The sequence below is a fragment of the Syngnathus acus genome, chromosome 6 (assembly GCF_901709675.1).
Source record: "Syngnathus acus chromosome 6, fSynAcu1.2, whole genome shotgun sequence".
Classification (NCBI taxonomy): Eukaryota; Metazoa; Chordata; class Actinopteri; order Syngnathiformes; family Syngnathidae; genus Syngnathus; species Syngnathus acus.
In genome coordinates, this window is record NC_051092.1 from 13,787,464 (window position 1) to 13,801,662 (window position 14,199).

Here is a 14,199-nt window from a genome sequence, read left to right on the forward strand (position 1 = left end):
TATTATTGTTTTAACTGTGCCTCATATTACAAGAATCGAGGTAGAGAGAGTGTAGAGAGAGAAAAAATGTGCAGAAATATGTGGACTCTCCGTTTTTTGTTTTAAACCTTACCATTCTAAACATTAGAGGACCTCAAATTGGAGCTTATGCTAGGTGCAAGTGATTTGATTTAATATCTCACCCTGCCTGTTTGTCTGTTCGTCATTGGAACTATTACCTACAACAGCGCCTCGCTTGGCTGATAGCGACATTACAGACAATAAACAAGGTCAAGCTGCATATAAAGTAATGACCAAGTCCGGTTTGGATTTTCAAAATACGAATTGCTCGTATTTCCTGACGTTTTCATGTTTCAATTAATGTCACTACTGTGAATTACTTTTTTTTTTTTTTACCGCGGTGTGTGTGGGGGGGTAATAAATGGACTTGAAAGTTAGCAGGAATATTCTAAAATGCATTACAAATCTGAACCAAACGCGGAAGCCAAACATACCACGTTTTGACATAAGTCTTCATTTTCTAATGTGAAATTTGAAATTATGTGACATATGATAAGTCAATTTTCTGGCGTGGCAGCAATAAGCCTCCATAATCTTCTGTGAAGATACTTGAGTTAAGACCGGAGCCACCAACATGGTAGACCTCAAGGAGCACATTAGGAGCCTGCGAGCCTGGTCTAAAAATAGCTCACCAGTAAGATTTGTGTACTTTCTTGGGTGACCATGTTCCTATTTTTTTTTATGCTTGCATTGGTGTGAATTTGGAAATGTGAGGGGGGTGGTATAGGTCAAATGTCATGACTAAACCATGGCGTGGAGACAAGCTAGCAGGCACAATAGCCATAAGGTGAGTCCCCCCCGAATTTGGAATTTGAGCAAATGCTATTTCACAAGTGTGTAGTTGACCTTGCCCTTTGCATTAATCAGTACTCAAGAAGTAAATAGTAACATGTTGGTGACCACGGCTTTAAGACTTACTCGTCCTATTCTATGACGTGACTTTTACTTGTACAGCATTTATCTTCTGAATTTGATACTTGAACTTAGCCAGGTAAGGCGTTCAGGATAGATCCTGAGCTAGCTAGCAGGTGCGCCCTACCGAGCTTTACCTAGAGTTTAATTTGAAGGTACGAATCCGGTCTGTTTCCGGTAGTGTTCGGCTACCAGCGTGCAACCTGACGCAGGCAACGAGTCCTCGGCTGCCGCTGGCTGCTGCAGGCGTGCTATTGGAGGTAGCGGAGGGACCTCTGCGAAATGCCTGGTGCATGGCCGACCTCCGTATTTTCTCCTTCCTTTCCTTTGGCTTCCCTCCCCCCTCCCGCTGCCCAGTGTTCGTAGGCACCATGCACCGCGCCGGGCTTCCCTAGCTGCCTGAGCCCGCCCCAGCCAGCGGTGCGGTGGGTCCGGTGCGGCGCTGTGCTGCCGGGGATGCGGCCTGCTTGTTAAAGCTCCCCCACCACCCCTCCGAGCGTGATGGCTGATGATCAACAACAAGCTGATCAGAAGCCTGCCTCCGGACTCGGCTCTCTTCCAGCGCTGGTGCCGGGACTCCAGGGACCTGAAGCGAACGCGTTACAGTTCAAAATCAAGAATTCAATTTGGTAAGGATGGATATGCAGCCCGACGTAGCTGCGGTGTCTTTTTTTTTTTTTCCTCCTCCACGCTAGCTCCGTCATTAGCGCATCTACTAGCAGCGGACGAGCTGCACAAAGCGGCTGCAAATAAACAACGCGTGTTGCCACGATTCACACGGAAATGAGACTGCTGAGAGGTGATCTGGATGTTTGCGTAAAAAAAAAAAAACATCTCGCCTTCGTCAGTAGTAGTAGCTCGCATCATTAGCATGGAGCCACGGGAGGCCATGATACCGATGACAGTCCACCCGTGGGGCTGCTGACAGGTGTCACAGCCAAGTGCAACATCTGGAATAAAATATCACTAAGGGAGTTTTTCGTTCCATATATGATGCAGTTTAATTGCCGCCGAGCGTAGCGGTTTAGTAATATCGTAATACTCACTGATTCTGTCATTACGTAGTCATAGAGTGGATAGTTTTCACTGTTACTACGTATGCATTGCAAAAGCCAAGCTTCAATAAATGAGTAATATAGGAGTATAAAAATCAAAACGTCTTCCAGTAGGACAGGAACGTTAGAGTTTGCATGATTTATTAAAACAAATAAAGCAAACCCATCAAAAACACTGCTGTATTAAAACTGTCTGTTTATTTTCCTGCACCTTAAGAATTATGGTGCGTCCAGTTTTTTTTTTAACTTATCAGTAATTAACTCTTACTAACACGTTATAATACATATACAATTATTGCAATTTGAACATTAAAATGCTTGAAGTAAGTGTAATGCCTCTACGCAAAAACTACCCAATAAGAAAAAAAATATTTCACTTCCTATAGTTTGCCATGATTTGTGATATTTAAGCTTGGTTAGTTTTTTTCTCTTCTCGTCCAAATGTGCTCAATATCAAATTTTCTCAGAAATTGATACTGTCCCCACGTGAGTCTGTTATTTTGTTGAAAATGGCTTGATACCGTTGACCATGCAATGTTAATAACTCAACAAATATGTTGTTGTTGTTTAGGGGTTTAAGCCAAAGTGATGCTTGTGAGGATTCTGCCTGCCATTTGTTGCTTGTGTGCGTGGTTGTCTTGCTATTAGACATTAGAAATATACTTAAAAAAGACCCCTGAACTTTACCACGTCTCTATCATCATTCTGAGAGCTGAAAGGGTCAGAACATTAGAAGTGGCTCTCCATATGCACGCAGTGCGGTTTGACATGAATCACAATAATAAACAGTTTATGCGTGACGCGAGAAAAACGAGTTTAGGTGAACTGTCACCTCAGCTGTGTGCTAGAAACCTTCACGGTGTCCCTGAGTGTTGTTGCTTGTGTGAATACTGGCGCAGAACAAAGGGCAGTAAAGTTACAACCGTACAACCCTCATCCTGTTGTTTGTTAAACCAATGCATGTCATTTATTGGCCAAATCTCATATATATATATATATATATAAGCAGGTATGTATATTTATGTATGTATATATATATATATGTATGTGTGTATATGTATAATAACTGATAATAACTGTTTGCACATGTTTTTATCTACCTTGGGCTCAGAAGGTGTTTTTGAGACTGCTGTTAATACTCTCAGGGAATCAAAATCTTTTGGGCTTGATTATTTATGTAAAGATATCAAAAGACTCGACATTCCGGCTTTTGGAGTTGCGCATTCACAAAATAGCACACTCGAATGAGGACAAACTGATTGTGTGCACTTCATTGGGTGCTTTCAAACATTGGAAAAAAATGTCCATGACCTGCTTAGGTGGTCTTTGATGCTGTAAATGTTGACATTCACAAGAGTGACTTCAACATTTGGTGACATCACTTATTCACGTCCAAGTGTTGTTGTTGTTGTTGTTGTTGTTTTATAAACAGTTTATTGTTCTATTTTATTGCATTAAGGGAAAAAAGTTGCTTAAGATTGGTCCATTATATTTGTAATTAGCTGGCCTTGAGGAAAGAGATCTTTGATTGTTACAGTTTATCAACATTTGGGCTAAAAGAAACAATGTTACTCAGTAACATGTGTGCAGCACAAAGAAAATATCCATATTTATTATGTTATCTTTCTGTTGCAGCAAATCTGTACAATCCAAAGTGGACAGCATATTGGTGAGTACCCACAATATCATAGGATTTTTGTTTACCTGCTTATTACCGCATACACAACAATGGAACATCTACGGTCAAACGCAATCTGTGCTAGGATGCTGGTACATTGCAGATAGGCATGTTTGAAGAATAAATGCTGACTGATAAGAAGTAGTAGTTTATTTTGAAAATATAGCCGTTATTCACCATTTCAGTTTTCTTAATTGTTTTTAGGCTTGGCTAAAATTGTGCCAAGTGACACAATTTGGAGTCCCACAACCTTCAGAATTTGAGCTGTTATCCAGTAAACAGTGTGCAGTTAGCAAGCTAACTCACTAGCTACTACTAGCGTGGCCGTTTTAGAGCGCCTTATTGTCTGCCGTGAAAGATTTGCTGTGAGGTTGATTATTTACTAAATTAGCCCCAGTTACGTAATGGTGAGGCAAAAATGGAGCAGGCAGGCACGTTTTCGGAAATAGGCAGACAACAAAAGATTTACTGGGTTGTTTAATTTCACGCTTGATGGATGGGCGGAGACCCAACTATTAGTTTACAATCCATTAAAAAGTCCATTTTACATAATAAGTCCCCTTGTATTGACAACATTTCAGTCTTAATGCATTAAACTTAATGAGGCTACTCCTTGGAGTGTTGTTAAAAAAAAGAAAAAGCACAGCACAGACGGCGGATGTCTCAAGTCCCACGACATCAGGCGCTTTTGAGGTTCCACGTTTTGCTGAAGAATTGAACAATTTTAATGTCATAGAATGCAATTTTAAAATCACAAAGGTTATCTGGAAAAAACAAACAAACAAATGCTTAATTTAGGTTGCTCTGTATTTTATTTAAAAAAAAAAATACATGGGAAGAGGACCTTTAAAAAATATTGCAGGATAAATCACAATTGTGAGATTTAGGGGAATTTTTTTCTTTTTAATCATTCAGCCCTACAGCTTACAAACATACTAAAAATGTTGCGCAAGTCTTCAACAAAATCGAATATGCAATCTTAAAATATTTTAAAGAACAACCTTCAATGTGTCAAATTACCTCAGCGTGGTTTGTTGCGAATTGAGCAGACTATAACACCAACAGAACACGCTGTCATATCAAAGCTCCCTAAGAAGGTTTTTGTCTATTTTATTTAAGGAGGCTGTTGTTGAACCCGACGAGGATGTTAGGCGTTTGACAGATTCAGGTTGGCTGGATGAGTCCTCGTTAAGCACACAGACAGCACAAATTGTGCTCCAGAGGCTTTATATCACTTTAAACCTCCTTTGGAAGTTTAAAAAAAAACAGTCATTATCCTTAAGTTTGACAAATATTGGCTCAATAAGTGACAGAGCACATTAAAAAATGGTGTCGCGCAGATTCAAACCTGTTCATTAGCTAAGCTTTTTTGGCAAACATGAATGAGCTCTCAATTCGTTTTGCACACCCCCACGGAAACTACCGACAGGACTGAAGTAGCGAGAAATAGGTCATTTCATTGTTTTAATGGGTATTTGCTTATTATAACAGTTTTGTGGATTAGTGGAATTGGATTGAATTACACAATCAAAATGTTGTTGTTTTTTTAGCTAAATGTGTGTTAACAAATGGACATAATTTGTGATTCTTGTTAGATGACAGGCTAGTGCAAACCGCATGTTGCTGCTGGTGTGTATATATCACCATTTCAAAATTCCTTCAAATCATTTGAGAAACAGCCGGAATTCAAATTTTCAGGATTTGTTACCACAGTGATGCCAAATTGCGTTAAAATAACACACAGCTTCCATGCCCAGCTCTTGTTCCAAAGTTGATTCATTCAGTACATCTCATCAGCTTTGTCTTTTTGTTATTTTTTTTCACAGCAAGATGTTGAGAAGTTTACAGACATTGAAAAGCTCTACCTCTACCTTAAGTTGCCTTCTGGTCCCAACAGCGGCAATGATAAAAGGTACTCCTTGTTTGTCACAAACAAGCACACTCGGATCAAGGTTTCCATTTTTCTCACCGATGCTTCCTCTCGTCCGCTTGGTTCACAATGACTTTTATTTGCCACTATTGTCTCATTCCGTGTCTAAAAAATCCTCTGCTACATCTCAGATGCTCCAAAGATTGGAAAGAGAAATTTCAAGTCTTTTTTTTTTTTTTTTTGTCTGATCTGCTTTGTGATATTGTTGGGGGTGATCTGATCCCACGTTCATGCCAGTTGTGTTGTTAACCAAAACATTGATCAATGTAGACCTTTGCTATACCTAGCTGTCTGTGTTTCATTTGTTTCCCCATATCTATTCATCACCCCAACCCCCAAATTGTGCCCAATTGGACTGAGAATGAGAGGGGGTCGTCCACTCCTGGATTATGGTATTCAAGTTTCTGTTTTAACAAGAAATGATGCGGCCCAGTGGAGGACACAACCTCACCACTTTTTGCTTTTTTCTCTCGCACCACGGCAGCGAGCAGAGTTCCATGTCATCGAGTCGCACTCAGCAAATGTACGCGTTCAATTGGATACGGAATCACCTAGAAGAGCACCCGGAGACGTCCCTCCCCAAACAGGAAGTGTATGATGAATACAAGTGAGTGTGGTTTTGAGGATTGCAAAAAACAATTCCTAAGATCAGCGACATTTCCTTACTGCAGCAACTCCAACGTTAAGTGTATAATAAATGAATAAACGAAATGAAATACTCCCTGAATCTATTGTGTTTGATCTTTTGCAGGAGCTATTGTGACAATCTCGGCTACAATCCATTGAGTGCAGCAGACTTTGGGAAGATCATGAAGAATGTCTTTCCCAACATGAAGGCACGTCGACTCGGGATGAGAGGAAAATCCAAATATCCTTTTCAACAATTTTCCCGAAAAATTAGTTAGAGAACTGTTTCCAAATAGATTAGTTACATTTCAGGATTAAGGTAAAATAAGATATTCCTTTTTCAGACCCACATGGGAAATTCTAGTACACAGCAGCCAGTAGGAGTTAAAAAAATAAAAAATAACAAAGCTGCTGCTCATCCAGCACTGGAAGTTTACAAAAAAGGAATCAGATTTTTTTTCAGATGAATTAGTAGTGATTTAGTGGCAAGTAACAAAACCATAACGTCATTATATAGTTTTACCACCGGAGGGCGCCAACAACTTATTTCATCTAACCACTGTTTTTCTGGCTCCGGTTTTCTATTTTAGAGGCAGAATGGAGCACAATTGAATAGAATTCATGGCAAAAATCACATCAACCTTAACTCCTTCCAACATATTGTTATAGTGGGTTAAGAAAGAAAGCTTTTGTTCACATGCCGTCATTACCCAACTTGGATCTGCAGAAATCAGGCGACGGGGTATGTTCTTGTGTATTAACGCCCAAAGAACGTGCCATGTTCCTTCACTCACTTGCCGTCTGCTCTGCTTCCATTTCAGTGTGAACTGATGGAGTCGGCCGGACAGTCGCCGAGTGCTGAGGATGAAATGAGGTCAGCGGCCTGCGGTTTGGTTTGCGAGTGGGCCCAGAAGGTCTTGAGTCGTCAGTTTGACAACGTGGAGGATCTGGCGCGTTTCCTGCTGAATAGCCACTATATCGGTACCAAGTCCATGGCTGCGCTCACTGTTATGACGGGAACGCCCACGACAGGTATGGATGAGCTGACTTGCAAAGAAACAAGTTAGAATCGTACTTAATCACATTTTTAAATACCATGGTTCAGTTTTAGTCGGAGTAATTACTTGTATGTGGGGTTTAACAACAAAAACTGATGATGAATTGATTTTTCACATAGATAACGTTAGTACAATACATACAGACATACAGTAATTTTTTTGCATGTTTTGTGTTTTCAAACACTTGATTCTTTGTGTTCCTCCCAGATTTAATGTCATTCCAAACGGTTTATAGCATTTAACCTGTAGGGGGCAGTCATGCATTAGTAATCTGCACTACACGATAGAGTTCGCTGTCGCCACTTGATTTTGATTGAAAATGACGTCACAGCTCCTCAGGTCTGTCCTTTTTCTTTTTTTTTTTAAAGAGCTTGGTCACATGACATTCACTATGTTAGTTGTGATTGGTTGTAACCTGAGCAACTGTGATGTCATTTTCATGAGACTGTGAAGGATGATTTGTTTGTAATTTTTCAATCTTGACTTATTTTTTTGCCAGGCATGAAGACGCCAACACCCGCCTCTGCGTTTGTGCCCACGGCCGAGGCCAACTCCTTCCAGCCCCAGGTGAAGACGCTGCCCTCACCCTCTGTGGACGCAAAGCAGCAACTGCAGCGAAAGATCCAGAAGAAGCAGCAAGAGCAGAAGCTCCACTCTCCTTTACCAAGCGATGCGCAAGTCAAACGAACGGAGGCCAGCACCCCCGGCCCGAGCATCCCCTGCGGCAGCCCTGCTTTGCTGTCCCCTCAGCCCACCATAGGCATCGTAGTAGCAGCTGTGCCCAGCCCAGTCACGGTAGGTAACCGTTGGGGGAGGATCAGAACAATTGTGACTGCAGAATCTCAGTGAGTTAAGCTAGCACTGTGTTTTGTTTTTCTTCCAGGTACAGAGAAGCAGGCAGCTAATGACTTCCCCGAGTCCTGTCGGAACAACGGAGGGAAAAGTGTTGCCTGTGAACTTAGTGGTCACGCAGTCACTTAAGCAGTCCTCCAAAACCCAACAGAATATCCCAGCGAGTCCCGTGGGGGACCGCTTGGCGCGGCACGGCACCCGGTACGCTCAAATCTTGCCCAAGCCCTCGGCCACCAGTGCCATCACACTTCGGTCCCCTCCCACCCTGCTCATAACCAACAGCCCCATCAAAACTGTGATGCCCACTCCACACGTCAACGTGGTCAAGATGACGGCCATCACGTTAGCTCCTAGCAGCAGCGGCACCACCACCAGCAGCAGCACCGTCGTACGCTCCGCCTCGGCCGGGATGGGCCCCACCTCCGCCTTAGATGAGTCGCAAGGTGCGAGTCTGACCGCTGCGGTCAGAGCCGTCGCCTCGGGTTTGACCTCCTCGGCTGACATCAAGGTGTCCGAAGCTGCAACCTATAACAGTGCGGAGAAGACTGCAATGGCCGCTAGTGAGGAAAGAGTGGCAAAGTTCAGGGCTGCCAGTGAGCCAAGCTTCCCTGTTAAGTGCTCTCCAGGACCCGACAAGGTCTTGCGGATGAGGAGCGACTCTGTATCCCTTTCCACTTCGGTAGCTGTAGCTGGGATTCAGGACAGCAATAACAGTAACTGCCTTGACAGCACCTTGTACTTGACTGTTGATAATCACAACTCAGCCGGCAACATGTCAACCATCGGTTCCTCCATCAGTATTCGGGCTTCAAAAGACTCTTGCATCGATGTCAAGAGTCCCAGAAAGCGCACAGGCCCGACCGGAGAGTCTCATGTTATTCCTGTAAAGAGAGTTTTTATATCTCAGCAGCTACCTGCTGCTGCAGTTGACAATCCCAAACCTGGAATCTGCGCCGCAGTGAAGAGGATCCCGCGACCGGGAACTCCAGCCCGACCGGAAAGCATCCCGTGCAAAGTGACGGCGAAACCCGCCTCGATCGGCCCCACGCAGATCCTCGCGCTTTCGGACTCGCCCATCGCGCACATCCGGGGCTCCCCGACTGTTGTCAAACCGCAGGCGCTGATGGTGAAACGGGACGCCGAGGTTAGCGGCGAAGCGGCAGGGACGTCGGACCAGGTCTTGTTGCAGCAGATCACTGCGGACACTCGTGTCATCCCAAACAACTCAGGAGCACACAATGCCGCTGTGATGAGCGAACTAAATAGCACAATATGGGAGGAGGGTCAGCTGGATGAGCTCCGGAAACACTCGCAGATCTCAGCGGAACACAAGCAAGCCGCGACAGAGCAGCTTTCTCTCATAGCCCAACCCTCGGACACGCCAGGCCAGCTGGTCCTGGCGCAGGAGATGGTTGACTTTTCCGGTGCTCAACCCAACATGGACTACTTCCCGTTCAACGACGACGACATGACGCAGGACAGTATCGTGGAGGAGCTGGTCCAGATGGAGGAGCAGATGAAGCTGAAGGGTCTCTTTGGCAGCTGCGTCGACGTTTCTCTCCAAGGCCAGCCGGCCGGCAATCAAAACTCGGCGCTCAACGCTCACCAGGCTGGTACGGCTTTCTACCACTCCGCCCACAGCAGCACCACTCCGGTCCAAACTCCCACGCCGACTCCCACGCCAACCCCGACGCCCACCCCTACCTCTGAGATGACCCTCAGCCACAGCTTGACCAGAGAGAGCCCGTGCTCCCGCATGGCTCCTATCACCCCCGTGGACGGCGCGCTGGGTCGCCACACCCCAATCAGCACGCCGCTGTCCAACTGCAGTAGCAGCGTCCCCCCGAGCCCGGTGGAGTGCAGGAATCCTTTTGCCTTCACGCCCATCAACTCCAGCATCACCGCTTACCACGACGCCAGTATCGTCTCCAGCAGCCCGGTGAAGCCCATGCAGAGGCCCATGGCGACACACCCCGACAAGGCCAAACTGGAATGGATCAATAACCGCTACAACAGCAATTCAGCCGGACCTTTGTCCAACCACAGCATCGGTCTCCTGCCTAGCTACCAAGACCTGGTTGATGACCAGTTTCGTAAACCGCATGCTTTCGCCATTCCCGGCCAGTCCTTTCAAGCTCAGTCCAGGCCGGATTCGACTCATTTTGGCTCTTTGGCGCCGATCTCCCCCGTGCAGCAGCAAGTAACCGCTGCGACCACGCCCACTAAACAAGAGAGCTTCGCCGTGCCGGCCCCGCTGGACAACAAGGCGCCGGGCTCCTCGGCGTCCGGTACTTTCCGCTGCCGCAGCGTCAGCCCCGCCGTCCGCCAGAGGAACTCCAGCGGCAACACGGGCCCTCAGACCACCACCGCCGCCGCCGCCAGCGCTACCCTCACCGTCGTCTCGCCCTTTAACATCACCTCCGAAGTGCTCAGCATCCTGTCCAACAGCCAGTCTGCCGGTTCTGTCCACAGCATGGTCCAACGCAGCCAGTCCGTTCCTCTGAACATCATGATGCAGAGCGAGTTGTTGCCCGTGCAGGGCTCCAGTAACACCACCAAAATCACCAACGTCCTTCTCAGCAAGATGGAGGCGGACGGGGACGAGTCTGTCCGCGGGTTGGGGGTGAACAACCTCCCGTCTAACTACACGGCACGCATGAATCTTACGCAAATCCTGGAAACCACTCCGGCCTTCGCCGTGGGGGCGTCGCACCAGACCTCCGGCCCGGCCGCCTTTGATCTCCAGCAGCACGGCTACCTCGCCAACGCCAGCGGGGAGCAAGTGAGCTTCTCGGCCGTTGACGGCCAAGCACAAGAGGGCGCCGTTGAGCCGGACCAGCAACAGCAGCTTCAAGAGATTGTGCAGACGCAGCAGGAGGCGGAGGACGAGCAGCAGCAGCTGGACTTCAACAACACCGTCAAGGACTTGCTGGGGGACGATACCCTCAACCCCAGCTCGCAGCTGGTGGGCCAGGTGGCTTCGGAACTTAACGCGGTGGCGTCCGACTTTTCAAACGACATCCGACTGACCACAGATCTGTCCAGTAGCATCACTGACCTTAACACCTTGGACCCCAATCTGCTCTTTGACCCCAACCAGCAGCAGGAACAATATGAAGACTCAACACTGGAAGAACTGAAGAACGACCCGCTATTTCAGCAGATATGCAGTGATACTGTGAACTCCGGCTTCGACTGGCTGGAGAGCAAAGACCAGCCCACTACCGTCGAGATGCTGGGCTGATCTTTACCGTTGATTCTCTAACACTTCTGTTCCGTGTCGCTCGTTTGTTTGGTGCGTATCTAGTATATCTGTTTTTGAAACTACAGTTCGTTGGGACTCGTCTGGACTTTTGTCGTTGGTTCTGTTAAAAAAAAAAGTGCCAGGCTTTTCTCTCTCGCTCTCTCTCTCTCTCTCTTCCTCTCTCTCTCCTTCCGGTGTTCCGTTAACCTTTCCCATTTCCCGCCTCCCCCGGTGTCTACAATCAGAAATTCAAGTGTTGGAAATAAAGAAAAATGATTTTTATGGCTCAGCATGCAGTAATGAGTGAGCATTTAGAGAAAAATACATCTTCCGTGTTAGAACAAACCCAACGATGCAATATTGAACAAACACGTGGAAGTGAGAGCGATAGGAGATTTGGCACAATATGACATCACCAAAAATCATCGCGTGTGTACAGTTCAACCAAATGTAGATAATACGGCGGTAGTGTCGCTTGTTGGACGTTTTTTCCCGCCATATCGAAATATTAAAAATGGTAGCGACTCAAGCTGCCAGGTGCTGAATTTTTGACAAATTGTTTCTACTTTATCATAAACCAAATCAGCGGAGAACTGATTGACGCTCTAGCATTGTCGACATGTTTCTTTCTTAAAAACGTCATACTGTTGAGTAACTTCTAAAACGGGAGTCAATGAAACAGTAGGGACACCACGGGATTCCAGGCCACTCGTCGGACTAAATATTGAAAGGAATCAACGACTGGCTGCCTTATTCCTTATGTCCGAGGCCTTATGCCATCTTTTGAGAGACTGTACATAGACTAACGTTAAGATAGAACCATCCAGAGCGTCTTTGTCATATCAAGGCAGCTGTTACTCTTAATATTTTCACCACTATTCCTTCATCTGTTTGTTTTGCAGTGTTAACGGCATAGATGATTTTTTTTTTTTGTACAGGCTAGCGCTTGCACTGCGCGTGACCTTATTGCATTTAGAGGAATTTAATATAGCGTCACAGAACCAATGGCAGCCACGCTTTTACGTCATTCGGTTTTCATGTTGTTAGTTTTTTGCATGGATTAAAAAGAAGAAGAAAAAATCAATGGTTTGGAGAAGGCTTCGTGACAAAAGAGGAAAGAATCACAAATTGATGTCATCTGGAATGAAATGTGCGATCCAGCCTTATTTCCATACCAAAGATTTGGAAAAGAGATTATTACACTCCTAGTGGTTACATAGTTCAAATCAGCAGCATTGAGTATATGGAAAGAAAGCCTTTGTTGCATTTAAGGAAAAAAAGCATTAAGTTAGATCAATTCTATGTACAGTATGTATATTAGCCAAGAGGTCACAAGACAACAAGTAACTCGCAAAAAGCATGTTGAAACCATCACTACTACGTGATACAGTAGGAGGCTTACTTGAGTTTTGCCAATTGTCAATGTCGTACAAGTCATGTTTAAGCTCCATTTGTAAATAGAATAAATACATAGAGATTTGATGTATCCGGACACTATATTAAGGCCATTATTATAGTATGTGTCATTTCAAAAGAAGAAAAAAAACAAAGCTTATAGCCGGCAAGATACTGTATGTTGTGTGTTACATTTCTGGCTTAGAGTGTCGTAAAAGTAATGCTGTCTGGTCTTCGCTTGCTGATTTTATTTGACTTTTTTGAGGAGAAGCAGAAAGGGCGTGTGCTTTTGGATAAGGAGGGGGAGGAAAAAAAATAAATTGTGATACTGTTAGTCAGTTGCAAAACATTTGTTTGCGACTGAGCTGTTCGGCAGACACTGGATAAGAAAAACCATTCGCTCATGTTTCAACAAACTTTGGAGGTTGTCATTATTGCACTAAATTTTTACAACACACGCCTTTGCCACGTCTTAATGGACAAATGTAATGATGGACGCCCGCAACATTAAAAAAAACACTTTTTTTTTTTTTAATGACAAGGTAAGGAAATTAACTGTCAGAAAATGACTGTCTTGTAGCAAAAAAAATGTGCTTTAATCTCAGTGAGATACACATTTCTTACGCATTCTCATACATGAGAATATGAAGCATCGAGGGGAGGGTGGGAGTAACCTTTAAAAACCTACGTGCTCATCATTGTGTTGATAAATGATTGTACGCACGCACGTGTGACGTCTTTTGTTGTACTTTGTATGTGACCACTGTCTGCTGTGATGTGGGCAGGTTCTGTTAACCAGACAGGCGGTGCCAGTTTTGTCAGCTACTTCTCTTGTTTGTTGTTTACTAAGTTAACTGTTGTTTTACGTTGATGACTGTTTTAATGCTTTTTTTTTTTAATACATACGTCTCAAAGTTCAGTTGTGAAGACATGTTCTTGTATTTTTTTTTTTCCTTAAAGGCACTGATATTTGAATTCTTATTGAAGGAAATACACCTCTTCTGAGCTCCATCAAGCAGTAATTTTATCCTTGACTGACCCCCGGCTCCAACTCTGTTTGACTCTTTAATTCATTTCTACCAGTAGAAGAAAAAAAAAAATTACCCTCCTCTGTGATGTTGTCTGGTGTACTGCTTAATGTACAGTAGCTTGTTAATATTGCAAACGCATTGTTTCTTCTTTTTTTTTCAATGGAAAGTACTCACTGGTGAGATTTTTAAAGTGGTTTTAAAAGCCAATAAACTTTTTTTAAAGAATGATGAGGTTTTGAGGGATGTTGATTTTTGCTACGGCCATGATGTAGCCAGCCAGTGTGATAATAATCAAACCTCTCCATCCGCCTCTTAGTATAAGGTCAGAGTTCATCACAGTGCTTTCGATGACCCTTG

At 44.6% G+C, this 14,199-nt stretch overlaps 1 protein-coding gene across 3 annotated transcripts; it reads left to right on the forward strand.

Moving 5' to 3' along the window:
* The first annotated feature begins 1,169 nt into the window (after positions 1 to 1,169).
* On the forward strand, positions 1,170 to 14,070 carry LOC119124402 (DNA-binding protein RFX7). Of its 3 annotated transcripts, none has more exons than XM_037254340.1 (10): positions 1,171 to 1,601; positions 3,663 to 3,696; positions 5,532 to 5,617; positions 5,941 to 6,027; positions 6,120 to 6,242; positions 6,387 to 6,503; positions 6,920 to 7,004; positions 7,084 to 7,294; positions 7,820 to 8,115; positions 8,204 to 14,070. In XM_037254340.1, exons 1-10 carry the CDS (start codon positions 1,474 to 1,476, stop codon positions 11,414 to 11,416), a joined length of 4,380 nt encoding a protein of 1,459 aa, XP_037110235.1. In that variant the 5' UTR covers positions 1,171 to 1,473; the 3' UTR covers positions 11,417 to 14,070. The 3 variants fall into 3 exon arrangements, with proteins under 3 accessions (XP_037110237.1, XP_037110235.1, XP_037110236.1); XM_037254341.1 differs by having other exon boundaries at positions 5,989 to 6,027; XM_037254342.1 differs by lacking the exon at positions 5,941 to 6,027 and having other exon boundaries at positions 1,170 to 1,601.
* The last annotated feature ends 129 nt before the right edge of the window (positions 14,071 to 14,199 follow it).

Coding starts and splice junctions, on each gene's coding strand:
- LOC119124402 (XM_037254340.1), top strand. CDS start 1,474: ATGGCTGATGATCAACAACAAGCTGATCAGAAGCCTGCCTCCGGACTC. Junction 5,618..5,940: donor AACAGCGGCAATGATAAAAG/GTACTCCTTGTT, acceptor GTGTTTCATTTG/TTTCCCCATATCTATTCATC. Junction 7,005..7,083: donor TGCAGAAATCAGGCGACGGG/GTATGTTCTTGT, acceptor CTTCCATTTCAG/TGTGAACTGATGGAGTCGGC.